The following is a 23,492-nucleotide window of genomic DNA, read 5'->3' as shown; positions in this document are numbered from 1 at the left end:
ACACTCAGCTTTATTTTTAACTGCAAGTTAATCAAAGAGAGTCTATTTCCTTTTAACTTTTCATACTTTTTTCTTTTGCATATTCATTTCATAGAATGAACTTGTTTATAAAACTAAAATAGAAGGGACCAAAAAAATCAGATTACTTTGTCTTATGTATTAAAAAGTATATTTTTATGTTTTAATCTTACCAGCTACCTATCTAAACTGTTGATCAGTGTTAAGAAAATGTCTCATATTTTCAAATGAAATATTTATGCTTCAGTTTGGCTTTAGGAATTCAAAGTTGTCATTTGTTGTATTGCCAAGAGTTACCTAAATCATACTTTTATGTCTAATATTTTCCCTACACAGAAGAATAAATTTCCAAGTTTAACAAATGTATTTATTTTGGTATATATTTTAGAGTTTACCCTTCTTCACAGATGTCTGCTATATATCATTTGTTTATTGTCTTTGTGGTTATGTTTATTATAGAGATGTTCTGTTGTTTTTACTTATCAGTGGTTTTATAGTGTTTGTTAGAAAGGCCAGTGTGGACTTCATGGCATCCATAAAAAATAAATAAATTCTGTGATTACTTGATAATCATTAAGAAAATGGGGTTGGAATCTTGTTTTAAGTAAAATCTAAAACTCCTGAAAGTGTGGCTGGTAGTTTTTGCTGTTAATTATCTTATTCTATTTTAAATTAGGAACTAGTGGTTTTGAAGTATTATGATTATATGACATGTTTGTCTTTAGAAGGATCTGGTACCATGCCTCAGACTTTTTTAAAAATACAAATTCTATTAATTTAGTAAATTTAATAGCAAAAAACCAAAAGAGACTGTAGCTTAGCATTAGTGTTATACTTAGAGCTTCAATCTGGAGGAGGATAATAGAAATGAGAAATGTATCACAAAGTTCTTTTCCTTAATTAGTTACCTGGTATAGCATCTAAAAGCCAAGTGTTAAATCTTTTGGGGTTAAAATAATTTGTGTATACAATAAATAAAAACTGCATATTATACTCAAAACAAGCTTGATTTATTACTTTTTAAATTTTTAATGTATTGGGTTGGCCAAAAGTCCGTTTATTTTTTCTGTAAAATAAAACATACATTTTTCATTTTCACCAATTTTATTGATTTGGATATTTTGAGTATGTCATCTATTTCCCATGTGGTAAAATGTTGATTGTTCTCACTTAATGTTTCAATTTGATCACTGTCAACTTCAACTGGTTTCAATGACCATGGAGTATCATCCAGTGAGAAAGCTCCAGCACGAAACTTTGCAAACCACTTTTGATATGTTTGATCAGTCACAGCACCTTCTCCACCCAATGCACAAATCTTTTTTTTGCATTTCAATTGCATCTTCACCTTTCTTGAAATAATAAAGCATAATATGCCAAAAATGTTGCATATTTTCTTCCATCTTCAGTATTAAAATGGCTGCTCAAAAATACACCAATTTTATTACTTTTTTAAATGCATGCTGACATGACAGTTGTCACAATACAATAAAACAAAATTATTTCGAATGAAGTTAAGTTAAAGACAACTAAGTGCTACTAGAACTATCTTACATTTAAAAAAAAAAAAGAACTTTTTGGCCAACCCAGTAATTTGAGCTCAGGGCCTTATCATTTCATACCCACTTATGAGATATCAGTATATAAAAATAAGAAGTAAGCCTTGACATGAAGCTCAGTGTATCTCTGTAGTATGTTTTAGATCCTTTATATCTCAAAAGTGTAAATTTTAGTTAAACTTAATGAATTTATCCTGTATCATTTTGACATCCCTGCATGTATTTTTCAACCATAATAAATTAGATTTTGTTTGTAACTAAATTTAAAAAATCTTCACATTAACTCTTAAAAGCAGATATATTTAAGCTTAGTTTATAACCAAGAGAAGTCAAAATGGACATAGATTTTTGGAACTAAGCATACTTGGGTTCAAATTTCTGCTCAATCACATATGGAAGTAAGTACTATTAGAAAAGTCATTTTATTTTTTTAATTGTTTATATTTGATTCTGTGCCAGAATCACCTAGGTAACTGGACAAAAATCCAAGACCAATGAACAAGAATTTCTATGGATGGGCTTAAGAATCTGCATAAGTACAGAGTTCCCTTCAGTACTTATATTGTTGATAGTTTAGAACTTTAGTTTACTTTATATTCTTTTTAGACAAAATCTACTTCTGATGGATGGTTCCTGACATTATCACGCTTATTAAGTATATAACACTGAGGTACTTGGCAGCTCTCAGTTATAGCTCTCTATACTGTAATTGGAATTGGTAGACTTTTTCTGTAAGATGCTAGATAGTACATATTTTAGGCCTTGCATTCCATATTATAGTCTCTGTTGCAACAACTGTGTAACTTTGTGTTGTAGCCCAGGCAGCCCTAGGTAATATATAAATATGTGTGGCTATGCTCCAAAAAAACTTTATTTAAAGAGTAGGCAGTGGGCTGGCTTGATTTGGCCTCAGCATACGTAGGTCCAACCCCTGTATTTTGTTTCTGGGATACGTTTTACAAAATGTATCGGATTCTGAAAAAGTGAAAATGATTATTGTAAGCCAGAATGTTTACTCTGTCCTGTACCTAGGAATTATGATTCATAGATATGAAATGCCAATTCAGTTTGCTTCTAAGTACAACTTAGTCTGTCTTGACTGTACCTTGAGTGATTAATTTAAAGTTTAAAAATACATGAATGTATGTGTGTATATATATAAATACATATTCTTTAAAAAAATAAGATTTTACTTATTTATTTTTAGAAAGAGGGGAAGGGAAGGAGACAGACAGGGAAAGACACATCGTTGTGTGCAAAACAGTTGCCTCTCACATACCCCCAACCAGGAACCTGGCCCACAACCCAGGCATGTGCCTCTGACTGGGAATTGAACTGGCATCCTTATGGTTCTCAGGCCACGCTCGATCCACTGAGCCATACCAGCCAGGGCTGTGAGTACATATTCATATAGACATACACATGAAGACTGAGAACCCTGAAGTTTATAGGCATCTTCACCAGTGAATGTTAAAGGAAAGGTAGGCATCACAGGAAGAAATACTGCCACTGCCTCTTCTTACCATATCAGTTGACAGGACTCAGGAGTATGGGAGAAGAGAGAGCTTCCTTTCTGCAGTTGATGGTAGCTGTCAAGACTTTTGAACAGTTAGCCTCAAAATTTAGGTGGTTTTTAAACAGCAGCCTATTTTTCGCCTTCAGAGACATGACATCTTAAAAAGGTAAGAAAAGAATACTCAATGATATGGTGATAGGATTTGTTACATAATAAGAAACGAAAAGCAGCAGTTCTTGCTTCTTAACTGTAAGACTTACCAGTTATCTTTTAAAGTAATAATTAATTAAAAGATTTATATGAAGTAGAACAAATTATAATGCTGCTTATTGCCTGATTTCAAATCTAATATTTTAATTTCTACTAATCCTTTAGCTGCTTACATGTTAGAAGTAATTGCTAAGTTTTTTAGACTGTTGTCTCATGTCTTGATACTCTGCCATTGTTTATTGGTGGCTTTTTCATTTTTATACCTCTCCTCATTCCTTCATATAAAGATTTCTATTATAACTTTAAGTTTCAGTAATGGCCACCATTGATTATTTTCTATGTCTGCAAAATACAAGCAGCTGAATTACAGCTATTTAAGGAAATATAAATGACTGGGGAAAAAAGATTTTTCTGGGAATTATAGCATAAACCAGGTTTTTCTTTAGAGGTTTGCACAGTATAAATGGAAAATGGGCCAGTGGCCATTTGCCATCACTTGATTGGATCTTACCCACTCTGTTATTCATGAAGAGGCATTGTTGTTTTACTGACATTTTAATAACTTACAAGAGGGGTTTTTTGGTTGTTTTTTGTTTTTTTTTCTTGGTTGTTTTATTTTAAAATTAAATATGAATTTATTTTTGTATTTGGTAATCTATATTTTCCAGAGTGGAATTGTTATGAAGGATAGTTAAACCTTGTTTTAACTTGTATTTCAGATCATAGTTGGCGTAAAATAAAATATCCCTAAATCAGGTAATAAAAGGACTGTAAAAAGAGTTACCTAAAATAAATACTAGTTTAAATGGGGTTTTCTTGTGCATATATTTAGTCCCACTGTGTGTTTGTATACTTGAATATGAATGTCAAAAATGCTACTTTGTTCTTTGTCATTTTCCATAGTTATTTCTCCCACACTCCATTTAAACGTGTGTTACCATTATGTCTCAGCATTCTCTGAAAAACCTTCATTTGTTCCACTAGCATTTTAATGCTTCTCCTGGGTTAGGTATTGCTCTGTGGATTGCATAATGAAAGATGAAAGGGACCTACTTACCTTCCAGAAAGCCATATGCCATGTAGTGGAGGAGTAAGATTATGAAACAGATATTTACATTCACAATGATGAGTGCTCTGCTGAAGGCTACTACTGGACAGCAGAGTGAGGAATGAAGAGATAGTTTCCCAGAGAAGAATATTCCTTCTTCCTGTGTAAAAGAGAAAGCATTTTGCTAACATTAGTGTGATCATGGTAATACTTTATATTCTCTTTCTGCTTTGCCTAAAACTACACAGTAGAGTAAGTTGGAAAGACTCAGGGTATTATATTGATTATTATACTTTTTACCTTTATTCCTTTCTCCTTAACAACAGCAAAATAAAGGAATCCAAAAGAATATCATGTGAATCATAGTCTTAGTTAATATAATTTTTTTTAGTTTTAAAGTAGTTTAAAAATTGGCTGACTTTCAGTTCTACTGAGATTTGAACAATTAACTTAGTGTTATTTTATTACTTAGTGGATTTTATTACTGTGAAGGTATGCAAGAAACACAGTAATAAAAAAATGTAGCTTTTGAAAATTCAGAGTATATTTATTCACTAATCTTAGGCTTTACCTATTATGTACTAGTCAGTGTGCAAATTATATAAAGATAAATAGTACATAGCCTTAGCCTTTAAAGCACTACTTTATTTTTTGGAGGTCAGGGGTCTCTTGAAAATTTGGGGAATTGAGAATTCCTTCAGAAAATGCATATACATCTAAAATTGTATATAAAATTTTAAGGAATATTCTAATTTTTTCCACCCTTGAAATCCTAATTAAAAATTCATGTCTTAAAGAATTAAGATAATCATGCCATATAAACTGTTAATTATTAATAGTGATGTGGATGTTCCTCTAAATAACTGGAAATTCTAGAAGTCATAAGTTAAATTTGCAGAAGAAAAAAATGTAGTACTTTCTTTTACTAGAAAGCAGTTTTTAGTAATTTGATTTTTCTGGCACCCAAAATAAGGGAAGTAGGCATCTTTAATTTTACTCTGTTGCAAAAGATTAAATTTAAGGTTGAGTTCCACTTTGCAAAAGTTTGAAAAAGAATAGTTAATGCAGATTTTTAAAAAAGTTTTTCCTTTTAAGCTTTGTGTCTTGTAAAATGTGAGTTTGCCAAATTTTCTTCATCTGCTACAGATTAGGTATGCCATTGTTGCTGCCATGTGGCGGCGCACCCCGTGCTTCTTAAACGCACTGACTGGAGGTTTGTCGCATCACTTGTTCACATGCACGGAGCCTGGTAACAGCCTCATCTGTATCTTCTTAGCTTCATTTTCTTATTTTAAAAATTTCATTATTTATAAACTCGACATAGCATATGAAAAAAGGCTAGTTTTAATGAGTTAATGCTACTACAAAAAGTCATTGCTAAAACATTCATATGAAATGGATTTTAACTTTTGTTAAAATGAATGATCTATGATTTAGTTGAATTGTGTCTACAGGCAGGCATGTTTTACCTGCTATTTTATCTATACTTGCCAAATTCTGAATATAATTTTGAAAATTGAAATTGAAATTTGGCAAAAGTAATCTTCAGGTCTGGGCTGTGTATTTTTATTGGCATGTTAACAGTTCATATGAGCTTTACAAGAATTTATGTTTAAAGGTTAGAACAATCAACAGCTGCAATTAAAACATTTTTACATTAAAACGGTTTGGATAGTTCAGTTGTGCAACTTGGTAAGTCTTGAATCCTGATTTCTTGGTGACCAAGTAGGATAGGTATCTCCCAAATAATTGTTTTTAAGTCTGTTGTCTATTTACAGATTTGTTTAGAGAATTCATCTTGATCTTTTTAAACTGTCATTTTTTCCCTCCTAAAAGTAATGTTAATTGTAAAGAATTTAAAATATAAAGGAAAAAGGATCACTTGTCTGTCACTGGTAATGAAACCAAAAGCCATTCATCTTTTTTTCCCTTATGTATTATTTGTTTTTTCCCTCTCTTTAAAGCATAATATTTTAATAATTTGGATTACTACATTTACTATTTGGTATCTTTCTTATATTTGTAATTCTCCTGGTAATTAAATCATCTTTGAAAATGAAATTTTTTTCATGGCTGCAAAGTGTTTTCTCATGATGGTGGTCTTCACTCTCTTATTCTCAGAGGAATCTAGAAAAAAAATTAAAAACACATTTTGACTTCCCATTCTGCGGTTTAGGGAAGTTATTTGGTTAACTTTAAGACTTTCCATGGGATTTTCTTGTGTGAATTCAACACTATGATACTTGTGATGGTTGGATTACCATCAGTAATTTATTGTAGTTACCAGCATTTTACAATCTTATCTTTATTTTGTCACTATGCATGTAGATTTTAATTACTGGGCTTTGATACTTTCATGATTCTCAGTTATTTTATTCTAGATTTGACTATTAAGTAAGTTTAGAATTGTGTGTTAATTGCAGTTACATTAAAATATTGCTTTTATGTAAAATACTTCATTTGCCATGACATTTTTGTCATAAATTCTGTTTTTCTGAGTTTAAATAAGATTAACATACATCCCCAAATTAAACATATATATCTAACAAGACATTATAGTTCACAAGATTTTTTTTTTTGAATTGCCAGTGTGTATAAGACCATAGGTGTTTTTGCCTTAGTATGAACTGTCTTCAAAAGATGGTGTAACTAGGCATATGCTATTCATTTTCACAATTGTAGCTTAGAAACTATTTTTATAGCCATCTCTGTTTATGTATCCATTTTAACTGTTGGCCCTCCTAAGCCTTTGCGTTTTTGATTCCTATAGACAGTGACTAGTTTTGATGCTCAACTTTTTCTGTTGTCTCTTTAAAAAAAAAAAAAATTGAACATGTATGTTTGTTGAGCCAAAAATCCTCTTTAGCACTCAGTGTACCTTTGCTTTAAAAAGAGATAAAACAACCACTTCAGCTGCTCAGGCATGCTATTGGAAACATTAGTTATGTGGCATTTTAGGGAAATGTAAGAGTTTGATTGCAACTAAATTCTTTAATTAGGGATATTGAGTTGATCAGCAAGTGTTAATAGCGCACTCACGGTTCACAGAATTCAGGTCTTTCAGAGCTTATATTTGATTCATATATGTAGATTAGCTTGTTAATTCACTGTTGAAGTATCATACATTATTTTTTTGTTCAAATTGCTTAATTATTAACAATTTCCAAAGATAGTATTCTTTTCCAATTAAGCTTTAATTTTTAAGTAACTGATGCCCCCATGTGGTGAGAGATATTTTGCATATGTTTGAAATTGGAGAAGGACTGACTATACAATATTTTGACCTTTTTTGATTATAGTGGACATTAGTGTTCGTAAAGAAGCTGTTGACTAAGATACATAATTTGAATTTTGTAAAGCTCATTGCCATAAAATTCACAGCCTTACCCTGTATTGTCTCAGAAGTGCATATAACCAAGCAAGTACGATGAGACAAAATATTGGAAGCTGTTTAATTACTAGATTAGGGATTTTCTGATCTTATACATGATTTCTGATGTCTTTGTTTTTGTGTCTCACATAGGTGATGTACAGTTCATTGATTATGAATAACAAAATATTGGAAGCTATTTAATTACAAACAGCTTAGGGATTTTCTGATCTTATATATGATTTCTTATGTCTTTGTTTTTGTGTCTCACATAGGTAATGTACAGTTCATTGATTATGAATACTCTGGATACAACTACCTGGCATATGATATTGGAAATCATTTCAATGAATTTGCAGGTAAAATTCAGGGCTTAAATAATGGTGTAGCATATATAACTTTGATAAGATACTTTTAGAATTGCTTTCTTTTTCTTTAAAATAAGTAAACTGAAAATAGGAGCAACATTTTGATAACTTCTCCCTGACCTTTGTTTTCTGTTTTTTTTTTTTTTTTGAGGGTTTTTTTTTAAGATTTTTATTTATTTTAGAGAGGGAATGGAGGGGGAGAGAGAGAGAAACATCAATGTGCGGTTGCTGGGGGTCATGGCCTGCAACCCAGGCATGTACTCTGACTGGGAATCGAACCTGTGACACTTCAGTTTGCAGCCCGCGCTCAATCCATTGAGCTATGCCAGCCAGGGCTGTTCTCTGTTTTTTATTACTAGAGGACAGAGGGGACTTCTTCCTTAATTTAATTTCTTAAGGAAAATAAGTAATTGTTGTGGCTTCTATTTAGACCTAATATAGTGCCAGGTGCTTTACAAATCTCATCTCACCTTCTTTTTTCTCTATGACAATTTTGTAAGTTAGGTAATATTCCCAGTGTACAGATAAGGGAAGTAACTTTTCAAGGTCACAGTAAAATACAGAGAACTCTGATTTGAAACCAGCGTTTTTTATCATTTATAAGCCTTTGCTATTTCCATTGTATACTTGGACTTTTGGAATGTTGGTTAGCTAAAAAGCTTCCGAAATTTTTCTTTTTTGTCTTTGGCTGTGAATAATTGAAAAGCTGGTCATTTTTGCCCCTGAAAATTATTTTAGTTTTTTAAATGTAGGTGGAAGTAATTTTAAATATATTTTATAACTATTTACAGAAACATGAAATGCTCTAAAACTAAAGAATTGGAAGTGTCCCTGGATGGTTTACACCTAGTAGGAATTTTTCGTTGCCAAATTTGTATTTGTATTTGTATTTATATTTGTATTTGTATTTGCATGCATTCATGTATTTTCTTGTACTTTAGGTTACTAGGCTGGGAAAAAAGTGGAAAAGTTTTAGTTTACATGTATTCAGTAATTTCCGTACACCATGCTTATCATGTACATGCCGTATCTCTACATATGTATTGTACATATTTCCATATCTCTTTAGGAAGGGAAAGCAGCAGTTTATATAATGAAATGTCATCATGTTAGAATTAAAGGGAATCACTGCTGTGTATATGAGAGGAAACTCCACTGATCTTAATATGACTTTATGTAGGAAAAAACTAAGCTAACACTTGAGAGTTAGGTAGCATTTGCATGTACAGATAGAAGAGAAAGGAGGGTACTGCAGGAAGGAGGAAGAAAATTTGAAGGTGAGTATACTTATTTTTGTAGGATATTAAATTTATGAAGAAGAATAGAAGGTTATATGACCAGAGAAGTAAAGATTGACCAACTTAACAGGGTTCTTAACAAGAACCTTGAATGCTAGGCAAAATAGTATAAACTTTATCTTCTAGGTTAGCTTTTGCAAACTGCAGATGATGAAATCAAATTTGTGGGGTAATTATTTTAAAGCAATTGCCAGAAAAGAACTAGAAAATATCAGAGTTGGAAGGTATAGTTAGGGTAAATAATGGTTTGTGAAACAATATCAGATGTGCGTGTAAGGTTTCATTATAATATCTATTTCTTACCCTGTGAGTAATGGTCAGGAACATTTTAGAGCCATAGTTCTAGGAAATGTTCTAAATATTATTGTACACAAGAATCTTCTGGGCTGTTTATTAAAATGAAGATTTGGTGCTTCTGATGCAAGTAGTTTTAGCTTCACACTTTGAGGAAAAATTGAAGCAATGTTGAATTGATTATGGCGATCAACTGTATTGTGCATTCAGATTTAAGTTGTGACACATTATGATTGATTGGCTTATTTTAATAAATGCTAATTAAATGTAGTATTTCAGCCAAATGTTTTACTTTTTCTGAAAATTATGTAGATGGTAAGAATTAGTAAAGTATTCATAAGAGACTGTGTTTTTAAAGTCATCATTGCTCTCTTTTATTCACTTTAGGTGTGAGTGACGTAGACTACAGTCTCTATCCAGGTAGAGAACTACAGAGCCAGTGGCTGCGTTCTTACCTTGAAGCCTACAAAGAATATAAAGGTTTTGGGACTGAAGTTACTGAAAAGGAGGTAGAAATACTCTTCATTCAAGTTAATCAGTTTGCATTGGTAAGTTTAAATGTAAACAACAGAAGAGCTTTCATACAATTTCGAAACCTTTTAAATTTTCATCTTAGGAAACAGTTTCCCATTTTGAATTTTGTGAATTTTTTGTTCAAAATAATGACAAAAATGCAGTTGTTTACAATTCTCCCATTAGAATATTTTTGAGGACAAAGATTTTGTTTCACAACTACAATTTTTAACCCCTAGAACAACAGTGCCTGGCCACATGGTAGGTGCTCAGTAATTATTAGTTTAATGAATGGATTCCATCTTTATGTTACTTTTCATAGCATAATCAAGGATAGATTTATGGGAAATGAGGTTTTCCACGATACGTTAATTATTACATCTTAATGTTAATATGAGAAAACCATATTGGAAGAACAAGTAGAATTATATTTTCAAAACTTACCCAGTATTTTGTGTTCTTGACCTTCTTCTGATAAGTAATTTTTTCTAGTTTCTTTGATGTGTTAATGCCTTATTCTTATAAAGACCCACTTAAACTAGTTGATTTAATTTTTTTTAGAATTATGTAATCCATAAGATTTAGCTTTCAGATAAGATGTTACACAATTACATTGAATACTAGGTTAAAGTTATTTTAGTTACTTCTTTTTAGTTTTAATATAATTCTGTAGAGTTGACATGGGGAGTTTCTCTGTGTATTCTGTACAAATAGATGCTGTTGGTGTCTCACATACGCATTGCTTCCATTGTCTTAAGAGCAGCATTTCCCCAGAGCCGTTCAGAATACATCTGAAGTAAGAGAGTGTGCAGAAATGGGACTTTACCCACTGTTCTGGATCAGTTTTCAGTAGAACTGTTTGCTAAATTAATGGCATGTTCTTCACCTGGTCCTAGGATGCCTGCTGTCTATTCAAGCATAGTCTCAAAGTAGAGAACACAGTGTTTCTCATGAGGTCATTTAGTGAACTTCAGAATCAACCTAGTACTTTTATTTAGCTAATTTCTGAATTAACATGAGGAATATTATTATTACTGTAGTCTGTATTTTTTTACATACACCTATTTGAAGAAATTCAATTATTCCTAAAGCATTGAATTTATTAATTCCCACATAAACTTCACATAGCTTATATATTCTTGGTCAGTAATCCCACTGTTTACTATTAGAGCGATAATTTGTATTCCCTCGTAAACTTTTGATGATATTTAACATCTTCATTTGGATCTTGTGGGGAGATGTGTGTGTGTGTGTGTGTGTGTGTGTGTGTATGGAAAACAGTTACTTCTGGTTTGGGTACCAAGTTGTTTGTATAGGTTTTCATTAATCAGATTTCTAGTACTTATTGTTACTCTAGGTCTGATAGATTGGAGGCTTAAAAAAGCACTAAAAAATAATGCATTCCTTCAAAGTGCTTATCACTTAGAAGGGCAGATAAAATGTAAAAAATACCTCTCTTTGGATTAATATATGTTCCTATTTAAAATTCTTAGCAAATTAGTATTGTAAGAAAACTTAACCTGATTCTTTAAAAAATTTATATTTATTAAATGTGCAGCAAATATTTGTGAAATAGAAGATCCAGTAGAAGGTCTTACAGAAAAAGGATAATGAACACTTGCAGAGACATAAAACTTCAATACCTTTTAAACAATATTTATTTTTCATTTAGTATGTCCTCAGAATTTACATATTCTTAGTTTTCACAGGATGAGTCTATTATGCTCTTCGTTCTTATTAAGAACTCAGAAATCCATTTATTAAGCCAATTTGGGTTTGAATTCATGTTATTTTATCTAATTTCTATTGATCCTCTCTCACCTGTTTCTCTTGCCCCTTCTTTTCTTGACCTTTTTCTTCTGAGGTGGGTTGTGTTTTCTTGCTATCTTCAGAATAGAGAGAATACAGCAGAATGATCACACTTGGCTTTATTCCCCCCATCCCCCTTCAGTGAGGTTATCAACTCTCCTTTTGGGCATCTTCCTTTCTTAAGACCTTTAATCTTTTAGCCTAGCCAGTTTACTCTTACCAACTCTTAATTTCTTCTCATCAGTCATTAAGTAAATGCTTGTCACAATTTCAGGTGTTTGAATGAATAATTAATTGGAAAGGCAGGGAGAAATAAAAGTAAACCTAATCTTTCTTGTTTATCATCTTTCTCATCTATCTCTCCTTTACCATGCACTCTTTAGAGTACTGCAGTCTATCTTCTCCCTTACTGTTAGGAAAAAAAAATTAGGTCAGCATTACCAATCATGCCTTAATTGGTAAGTCCAGGTTACACTTGATCTTTTCGTAGTATTTGACAATATTTACATTGATTTTAGAATTTTGTCTTTCATTAACTTTGGTGATACCATTCTTCCTCTGTTCTCCTTTGTGCTTTCCTGCTCTGTTTCCTTCCCTGGCTCTTTGTTTTTCTCCTTTTCTCACAACCCTCTTACATGTTAATGTTCCTGAGTGTTCTGATTTTTGCACTGTCCCCTCCTTTTAGTTACATATTTCCATTGAGTGATCTATTCCTATGGCATTTATTACTCTTTTTGTTAATGATCCCATGTTGAGATTTTTCTCTCTGTCCAGATTAGGACCATTCATCTCTATCCCAGGTCCCTATTATTTGACCATAGTATGTCTAAACTTGAATTTTATTTTGTGCCTGCTTTCTTCTATTCCATAATTTGTCTATTATCTTGATTTAATTAAAATGCCATCCATTTCAGTTGCTATCTGAGCCAGGGAAGAAAGAATTTTCTTTCATGTACTCCTCTTCTTCTCACATTTTTTAAAGTTTTCAAGTTCTGTTATTCTTGGTTCTTAAAATTCTCTCAATTTCAACACTTTTCCCTTAATTTTATGGCCTTTGACTAAGGCCTTGTCTCACGTATGTTAGCCTTTACTGGTCTCTTTGCCTCCAGATTTTTTCTTTCTGTAATTTATCCTGTTCATTTAAAAAGTGCTCCTTCTAAAATCTAGAATCTAATTATTGAGTCTGATGTGTCACTTTCCTATTGGGTTGGCCAAAATGTTTGTTTTTTTCCCGGTAAGATGGCTCTAGTAGTGTAAGTTGTCTTTCACTACATTCGAAATGATTTTGTTAGAGTGTATTATGATAGCTGTCATAGAAGTGTGCATTTTTAAAAACCATCAAAACTAGTGAATTTTTGTGTAGCCATTTTAATATTGAAGATGGAAAAAAATACGCAAGATTTTCAGCATGTTATGTTTCATTATTTCAAGAAAGGTAAAAACAAGTGAAACACACACAAAAAAGATTTGTGTAAGTGTCGCAGGTTTGATTCCCAGTCAGGGTACATGCCTAGGTTGTAGGCCATGACCCCCAGCAACTGCACATTGATGTTTCTCTCTCTCTCTCTTTCCCCCTCCCTTCCCTCTCTAAAAAAATAAATAAATAAAATCTTTAAAAAAAAGATTTGTGTAGTGTATGGAGAAGGTACTGTGACTGATCGAATGTGTCAGAAGTGGTTTGTGAAGTTTTGTGTTGGAGATGTATTGCTGGATGATGCTCTCCTGTCTGGTAGACTGGTTGAAGCTGATAGTGATCAAATTGAGACATTGGGAACAATCAATGTTATACCGTGTAGGAAATAGCCAACATACTCCGAATATCCAAATCACTAAAGTTATTGGTGAAAATGAAAAATGTCTTTTATTTTACAAAAAAAATCATACGGGCTTTTTAGCCAGCCCGATAATTTATGGCTCCTTGTGACCTACATCAGCGGTCCCCAACCTTTTTGGCACCAGGGACTGGTTTTGTAGAAGACAATTTTTTTTCACAGAGCAGGGCCGGGGGATGGTTTTGGGATGATTTAAGTGCATTACATTCAATCTTGCCTCCAGTTTTGCAGCCCGATTCCTAACATGCCATGGACCAATAGCGGCCCATAGCCGGAGCTTGGGGGCCCCCGACCTACAGAATGAAATCCATATAGCATCTACAAATTATGTCAATTTACCCCTTATTTCCCACATTCCACTTCTGCTCTAGCAGAGTCATGTTTTCTACATAGTTCATGATATTTCAAGTCTGTATGCTTTTGTATAGGCTATTTCTTCCTACCTAAAATACTCCTTATCCTGAATCTCCTGGCAGTTCCTCTTGATTTTACAGATATATCTTAAATACTCCTTCTTTCTCTGGGCCTCCTCCTTCCTTGATCACTTGTCCCAAAGAAGACAGCATATACATACATTAAGACCAAATACAGATGTTTTTAACTATATGCTTAGTAAATGTTTATTGCTTACGGCATGACCAGACTTCTAAAAATTAAGACTTCACTTTTTATTGTTTACTATAATTAATGTTAAGGACATGGCAAACAAAAGTAGGTACATATTTGTATTATAAAACCAAATAGAGAATACAATGTTTTTTTTTTTAAAGGTTCAAGGAGAGTTTAGGTACGTTTTTATAGACTTTGAATTATTTCTAAGTAAAACATTAGAATTATATAGGGGTTTTCAGAAAACAGATTGAGAATTCATTTTAGTTATTTGTTCATTATATAAAGCTTTGAATTTTTTGTTGCAACAGAAGTGGGTAGCCTACAAATTAACATCTCCTTGGATAGAGAGACTTACATAACTGTAACTTCCAAATCTGAGGGAATTGGTATAAGTAAATCACAGAATGTTATTTTGTTTGGACTTCAGTGTTCTCTCTGTCATTTTTGGCAAAGCAAACGAATGGGCCATTTCCTGTATTTATACTGTACATATTTATTATATGAGTGAAAACTGAGAAACACAATTACCAGTGCTGCTTGAAATGGTGGGTAGAGCTTATTTGATGTCATTTTTAGGTGGAGAATGTCCCGATTTAGACTTTCTCACTAAGGAGCAGCCTACTAGAAAGAGATGATGATACTATCCATAAATTGATTTTTATATCACTTAAAATATGCTGAGGTGATTTAGACTAGTAGTATTTCTCAAACTTTTTTGTTTAAACCCTCCTTTCATATTTCAAACATTTTTTGAGTACCTCTAAGCTTTTGATTACATAGGTTAATTATCATTATTTACCATACTGGGAATTAAAACACTTAAAATATTTATTAAATACATATTTATTTAAGCAAAGCAGTAAACATGTTAACATAAACACTTTTTAAATGAAAAATAAAATGTTCTAAAATTAGAACCAAAAATTAGAAGAATGGCATTACTTGACACTTTTGCAAATCTCTAATGTCTGGCTTAATAAACACTGGAATTTGAGGTCTGCTTCTGCATTTTATATGTTACCATATATTGTTTTGGTTGAAGTATGTAAAGGAGGTCTTGTTTAACACATTGTTGGAAAAAGAAGAGTATTTTGCCTTTTCAGATGTGGATATTTTTGATACTTCACCAAAACTTAACAAGTGGTAGTTTCTTAAGTTAGTTGCAATGTGTAATCTGAATATATCAATTGACTTTTTATACTTTATTATATTAAAATTTATTGGTTTATCTTACACTTCAAATGGCTCTTTTACCAGTTCATGATTTTGTAACTTTAATATCATTTATTAGTTATTTAGGAAATACTGATTCTCATTGAGTTATATTGATCCTCCAAATATGGAAACACCTTATTATATGATATCAAAAAGTCACATTCATTGATAATACTACCAGTATCATCAGAAAAGTTTTAAGTACTGTATCAATAAGCTGGTAAGCTCACAGGAACAAATACAAATTTTCCAAACTTCATATTGTAGGTTGAATACTTGAAGTCTGTGTTTGGCAATAAATACTGTCAGTTATTTGTATTGAATGACAAGTTTTCTTTTTTGTATTTAGAAATTTTTCTTTTTTTGTATAGGAGAAATGTCTGCCAGATACACCCAAGTCTAATAACTCTAGTTTGTCAGTTCTTTTAAGTAAAAATATGTACAGTTGAGCCCACAGCTCAAGCCATTTAAGTGCTTTTCCTTGAGACAACCTTCATGTTTTGGGTTTTAGTAGCTGTGCTTTATGTGTACTTTTGGTATCATTTCACAGAATAGTAGAATAACATGTATACAGGGGTAGAAATTTAATAAAATTAATAACTTTAAAGGCTTCATAAAGGACATTATTTAGTGAGACTGACTTTTTGCTCTTGAGTATGTGGTGATGAAGAATAGGATAATACTAGTTTGGTACTACTGCCTTGACTTATGTTAAGATGCCAGTAGCTTTGACTGCCATTGTTTTTGAACCATCAGTGCAAATGTTAACATAGTCAAAAAGGCAAGTGTAACATTTTAGTGTTATTATAAAAATAGTTTGGGTCCCAGGAACCTTCCATGGATTCATGGACAACTGGAGAACCAGTGGTTTGTTTTAAAGAAAACAAAAGGCATCTCATTTCATAATTCACTTCTCAATATATCTAAGATACTTCTTTAGGTAAAAAGATGGCCATTTTTGAAAAAATATTGTTTTTATCATTCTAATCTCATACAATAATAATTAACATTTTATTGAATGTTTGTTGTATGCCAGATGTGGATAATATTGATATTACCTACTCTGAATGTGTTTTTCCACATCATCAGGCAATTTTCCAATTCTCAGCAGACAGTGACTGACTGGGTGTTCTATAAATTTAACTCAATTCTGACCATATCTACATGGAGATAGTGTCAGATCCCACAGGTTAAGAGTTCAGTCCCACAAGACTGTCTACTCCTTCCCCCGTTCCTCCCTTAGATGCCAGTTGCAAGTTTAGGTTGTTAACCACCTTATGCTTCTTACTTACTGTCTGTAAATTCCACACCTCCCTCCTTTGGTTTGATTAATTTGTTCAGGTGCCTCACAGAACTGAGAAATATTTATATATGCTTACCAGTTTATTATAAAGGATGACATGAAGGATATATAAGAATAGCTAGATTAAGAGGTACATGGGGCAAGATCCAGAAGGGTCCTGAATGCAGGAACTTCTGTTCCCCTGGAGTTTGAGGTGCACCAACCTCCCAGTGGGTCTCTGTGTTTGCCAGCCTGGAAGTTCCTCCAACCCCCTCATTTGGGCTTTCTACAAAGGCTCCATTACATAAGCAACATTAAGTCATTGGTCATTGATGATTGAACTCAATCAATACTCCCTTGTCCCCTCTCTGAAGGTTGGGAGGTGGTGGGGCTAAATGTTTCAGTCTTCTAATCACTTGGTAGGTTCCCCTGGCAACCAGAACTCATCCTTAGGGGTTTTCCAGAAGTCACCTCATTATCATAAATGTAGGTGTGGTTGTAAAGGACTCATGATGAGTTACAAGATACTCCTTTCACTTCTGTGGCTCCAGAATTATTCAGCAGCCTGTGACAAAAGACAAATAATTATACTTGAAGATGCTCCCATTTCACTTATGTTCAGCAAATCCTAAAGATTTAAGGATTATGAGATAGGAACAGTAGATGAAGACCAAATATGTATTTCTTATTATAAAACATAACATTACACTTGCATTTTATACATAAGGAAACAAAGGTACAGAGAAGTTAAATTGTTCAAAGCCACATATGCTAACTTTGTTATCTTTATGCTAATTTTATGCTAACTTTATTAGATATGGTTGGGTTATATACTAACTTTATTCTTAATTTTTTGAGGAACCTCTGCCTAGTTTTCCATAGTAGCTGTACCAGTTTATATTCCCACCATCAGTGATAAGGGCTTCTTTTTCTCTGCAACCTCTCCAGTACTTCTTATTACTTGTCTTGTTGATAGTAGCCATTCTGACAGGTGTGAGGTGGTAGCTCATTGTAGTTTTGGTTTGCATTTCCCTAATAGCTACTGAAGTTGAGCATCTTTTCATATATCTGTTGGTCATTGTATGAGGGAAGACCCAAAAAACCCTCACCTTACTTATAAAAAAATGTGTATTTATTCTTATATGTTAAACTTTAGTCACCTTCAAAGTACTCTCCATTTGATACAATGTAATTATTGAGACATATTTTCCACTGCTCCAAACAGTTTTTGAACTTGTCAGTTTTGATGCCTTTTAGTGCTTCTGTCGTTTCTTGTTTCACCTCTTCCACATCAGCAAAATGTTTCCCTTCGAGGACTTCTTTCATCTAGGGAGACAAAAATTAGTTGGTTGGGGCCAGATTGGGTGAATAGGGAGGGTGAGTACAGGGTCATACAGCCGTTTCTGTTCAAAAACTGCTGAGCACTCAGCGAGGTGTGGGCAGGTGCGCTCATAAACCACCCATCATGAGATGGGCAAAGGCATTGAAAGAGTCCTCAAAAAAAAATTCACTGAAGCCAAACACAGCCTCTCACAACACCAGCTGGTTTACTCATACAGATGGGTTCCCAGAACACTCAGCTAGTTGGGGAACCTGTACTACAAGGGACTTGCCCTCCAGAAGATAATTCTGCTTTTTGGGGGGTCCCCCCAATATGTCTTCGTGGAAGAAGTGTCTGTTCAGGTCTTCTGCCATTTTTTAATTGGATTGTTTGCTTGGTGTTGAGTTGTATGGGGTTTTTTTTTGTATATTTTAGATACTAACCTTTTCTCAGGGCTGCTGTTTGCAAATCTCTTGTGCCAGTCATTTGGTTACTTTTTTGTTTTGTTGGCTATTTGTTTTACTGTGCAGAAACATATAGTCCCATTCATTTATTTTTGCCTTTACTTCCCTTGCCTTTGGGGTCAAATTCATAAAATCTTCTTCAAGACCAAGGTCCATAAGTTTAGTACCAGTGTTTTCTTCCATGTAGTTTGTTTTAGGTCTTATATTTAGGTCTTTGATCCATTTTTAGTTAATTTTTGTATGTGGGGACAAACTGTATTCTCGTTTCATTCTTTTGCATGTGGCTTTTTCTAGCACCATTTATTGAAGAGGCTTTTTTCCTCCATTTTATATCTTTGGATACTTAAACTACAAAGCATTATTAAAAGAGGTTGAAATATGTACAATGAAATGGAAATTTTGTGTTCATGGATTGGAAGGATCAAAATAATTAAAATGTTCTTATTACCCAAAGCAATAAACAGATTTACTGCAGGCCCCATCTAAATCCCAATGACAAGTTTTAAAATAAATTATTTCTTACCTGAGGATACATGTACTGATTTTAGAGAGATAGGAAGGGGAGGGGGGGAGAGGAGAGAGAGAGAGAGAGAGAGAAACATTGACGTGTTGCCTCCTGTATATGCCTCAACCCAGGATGGAACCCACAACCTTTTGGTATATGGTACCAACTGAGCCACCTGGCCAAGGCCCAGTGACATTATTTAAAATAAATAGAATAAAAAATTAGATTTGTATCGAACCACAAAAGACCCTAAATAACCAAAGCAATCCTTAGAAAAAAAATTAACAAAGCCATAGGCATCACCCTCCCTGACTTCAGATTATACTACAAAGTGACAACAATCAAAACATCATGCTGTTGGCAGAAAAACAGACACAGACCAATGGAACAGAATCGAGAGCCCAGAAATAAATCCACTTGTATTAGAGTAAATAATTTTCAGCAACACTTTTAAATAGAGATTTTTCAGGGTAAAAGTTTTTGAAATAATATTTCTAGTTAAAGTATTTCTTTGGAAGTAAAGCCTTATTAGTATTACCAGAATCTTAATATCACATTATTTAACTGAAATTGATTGTAAAGCACATACATAGCTATTTAAAGCTCCTAATTACAGTCATCTGTTTTCTCCATTAAGTCCTAAGACCCATTTTTCTCTGACATAAATAAAGTTGCATTGCTTTATGTTGTGGTCGGTTATACAGAATTGTTGGGTCAGTAAAAATTATTTAAAGAGGTTTGTTACCCCTAGAAGATTTTTCTTATTTAAGTGTTCTTTTTGGAGGCATACCAGAAAATGCACCTTCCATGACCAATTAACATATTTAAAGGTAAATGTATGTTAGACTTGAAAATAAAAATTGTCTAAGCTTTAACAGAAGACTAAACTTTCCTAATCTGGAATTTGAAACTGAGTTATGGTATGAGTTAGAGCATAAGGAATAGTAGGACTTCGAAGCTTAAAGTTGAATCCTTTTTAGATCATCAAGAACTTGAGCATGTGCATATCTACTTCTCATAAATGCACATTATAAACACTCACCTGTCATCATCCCATGAAATGTGGTACAGTTGATAGTTTTAGTGAGCAAAAAATCACTTTGGGGTAAAAGCCATTCTTTAAGATTAGTAACAGGGTCTGCTAAAAGGAGGTGCGATGAACTTGGCGCTGTAGGGCCTATGAGTTATGCAAATACTGGGCTGCATTCTTTGATACCACCTATTAACTAAATATTTGGAGTTCCTTGTTTTTTTTTTTAAGGTAGTTCCTACTACTACCCAATAAAAAACATACTCTGTAATCTTTTCTTGTTTTACATAGGATTGGCAATATACCTTTTAACTACAAGTAATAAAAATATATATGTGAAGTTGGCTATAAGACATGCCGAAGTTTCACCTAATAAAACTTTGGTATGCCTTAAATACACACACACACACACACACACACACACACACACGTATTACATATACATATGTGTATATATATGTATATATTGGTTTTGAGATTTCGATTTTCATTAGTTTATATCTTTATGTCAAGTAACCAAGTCCTTTGACAAAGTATTTTTAAGAGAGTCTGTTAGCAATATTTATTAAAAATACTTGGCAAAAAAAAAAAAAGAAAAACTTGAAAAAATAAACACCAGTTAACCAACATCTGTCAGTGTTAATGCTGAATGAACTCTGCCTACACAAGCAGGTTACAGAAATTGGGTTGTAGTTTTTAAATGACAATAGTTTATTATGTCTTTTGGTGTAGACAAAAATGATTTTTGGTCACCTAGATAACTATACACTTAAACATTTCCTTTAGATATTTTACATTAAAAAACATCAAGAAAGTATTGTTTATGGAATTGATGAAAAAGGAAAACATTAACAATTTTTTGTTAATTTTGTAAAGATATATTTGTTTTTTCAACGAGATGCATTATTGTAACTGTTTTTCTGCCTTTTTCCTTAGGCTTCTCATTTCTTTTGGGGACTGTGGGCTTTGATTCAAGCCAAATATTCCACAATTGAGTTTGATTTCCTTGGGTAAGTTTAATTTTACTGTATGCATTATACAGGGTCCGGTAGAAGTAAGGCTGGCTTGAGTGTGATTGGTAGGATAATAATATGGGTGTAATAATTTATTTTTAATTTGAACATTTCACCTAAAATGTCATATGGTGTGCTTGAGTGTGATACTGTTATGTTACAGAATTACATATATACTGTGATTTTGTAAATAAAAAAAGGGGTGTTATTTGTGCTGGGCCCTGTATTTGTCTCTACTTTCTTTGAAGTAACATTTAGAACTCATAGGGGACTTGTAGTTATTATTTTCAATCGAATGTTATAAAGGTTGCATATAGTTAATAATTGGTCAGAGAGGAAATCTGGTATAATCTGTTAAATATGGTTAATATTAGAAAAGTGTCCAGTAGGTGGTGCAATAAACTAAAGATATGTTCTTTGAAATTTTTTTAAAACTTAAAAAAAATTAGTTTAGAAGGGTGAGTGGAAATAAAGGGAGGATTAAGCTTCCAGCTTTTACTAATTCTGTTATTCTCTTTTCTCACTAGGTATGCAATTGTTCGTTTTAACCAATATTTTAAAATGAAGCCGGAGGTTACTGCATTAAAAATCCCTGAGTAAAGATGTAATTACTCTCAAGTAGCTGAACAGTGCTTGTGAATTTTTTCTTAAGAAATTCCATAAAGCCAATTATTTGTTAAAATTCTGTAATTTAATTTGGATATCTTGCTTTACAAATTATGCGTCTGTCAACCAATCTGTTTTTTTTAAATAGACTGGTGTCAAAAAATAGACCTACTGTTATCAGTACGTGGTAGATTGGAAATTTATTAAATCTACCAAAAGGTATAAAGATGTCAGCTCAGTCTTTTTTTGATAATCTGTTATATGTGAATTATTTATTATAAATGTAACATGAGTCTTTGATTGCTTTCATGTGTTTCATCTGTTAAATTTGTAAGCAATGAAAATGTTCCAGAGTGAATTTTGGTTTTAATTTTAGACGTTCTAGATGTTCATTGTAATGTTTTGATCTTGATGCACTGTAAGTAAAATGGATCATTTAGTCTTGAAATGCCAGACACTGGTATAGATAACTTAGGGTGTTCATTGAAAAACATCTATTTGGGAGGATGAAATGCATTCACTGTCTATGGTAGTGGTATACCTTTTTGAATTGAATATTGGAAACTCTCTTTTGGGGGAATATACCTTAGAATTAGACTGTCATCTCCTTACATAGTTTGGCATATAAATGTTAATATTTACTATGTAATCCTGGAGTAGGTATGATGATTTTGTTACCAAAAATCTGGATTCATTAATGTTTTCATGTACTCAATGTGGTCATTTAAGTTACTAGTTTTGTTTTTAAGATTTTAGTGTATCAAATTGTTTTTAACCAAAAGTTTTATTTTACTTATTGAGATGTTTTATGTATTTGTTATTAAATAATAGCTAGTAGAAGAATTGCTGATTTTTGAAACAAAGGTAGAAAGAATGTTTATCATACTTGGGAACAAGAAAATGTCATTGAGACTAATTTTTTACCCCTATAGATTAATTTTTCACATTTTGGTTTCATGTTTTACTTTGGCTCCATGTCTTCAAAATAGCAAATAGTTGCTTGATACATGTAGGTTCAGAGAAATAAATTGAGGTGGTTGATAGAATTAAATAAGGAACATTTAAGGCATTGATATTGTACACTTAAAGTCTGATATAACAAAATGTGAATTAAGCAGAAATACTTCTCCGTTAGTTTTGATTTCTCTTGATTTTGTTTGTATATTTTTTATTTTGTTTTTGGGTGAAAGTATGGTGATTATTATATGGAAGAAAGTTAGATCTTTGAGATAAGTGGGGTCAAGCTTTGAAGACTGCTGTTTGGGGTTGAGTAGCCATGGTTGTTTTCACTTAGAAAATTAGTCTGACAAGCTTTTCACTTTGGTCACATAAGTGCCCATGTACAAAGTTGGCTTAATGGATCTGCATATTCAGAATATGCAACTACAAATTTATCCTCTGAGAAATCATCTGGGGAGTCTGATGTATTATTACAAATGACTTATTCTCAAATAAGTGCTTTAAAATACTTGGATTATCTCAAGATGTTTAAAGGTAATAAAGTAGAAACACTTAAAGGCCATTTTAAATGGTAAATTCTAGTTACATAAGTGGAATCTTAAAATCTGTCTGTATATATAACAGTGTTAGACCAAGGTTTGTTTTCTAC

The 23,492-nt window shown here is 32.6% G+C and overlaps 1 protein-coding gene across 1 annotated transcript in view; it reads left to right on the top strand.

The window, feature by feature from the left end:
* Nucleotides 1-23,292, top strand: part of ETNK1 (ethanolamine kinase 1) — a 49,852-nt gene extending 26,560 nt beyond the window's left edge. Inside the window, exons 5-8 of the mRNA XM_028531604.2 lie at nucleotides 7,997-8,080; nucleotides 10,069-10,229; nucleotides 21,201-21,274; nucleotides 21,805-23,292. Of these exons, the coding sequence (XP_028387405.1) occupies nucleotides 7,997-8,080; nucleotides 10,069-10,229; nucleotides 21,201-21,274; nucleotides 21,805-21,877 (392 nt within the window). The 3' untranslated portion in view covers nucleotides 21,878-23,292. The remainder of the gene's footprint in view (nucleotides 1-7,996; nucleotides 8,081-10,068; nucleotides 10,230-21,200; nucleotides 21,275-21,804) is intronic.
* Nucleotides 23,293-23,492: the final 200 nt, after the last annotated feature.

This window comes from Phyllostomus discolor, chromosome 2 (genome assembly GCF_004126475.2).
Source record: "Phyllostomus discolor isolate MPI-MPIP mPhyDis1 chromosome 2, mPhyDis1.pri.v3, whole genome shotgun sequence".
NCBI lineage: Eukaryota > Metazoa > Chordata > Mammalia > Chiroptera > Phyllostomidae > Phyllostomus > Phyllostomus discolor.
Note: the sequence above shows the minus strand (reverse complement) of the source record. Positions and strands in the feature narration are given on the sequence as shown.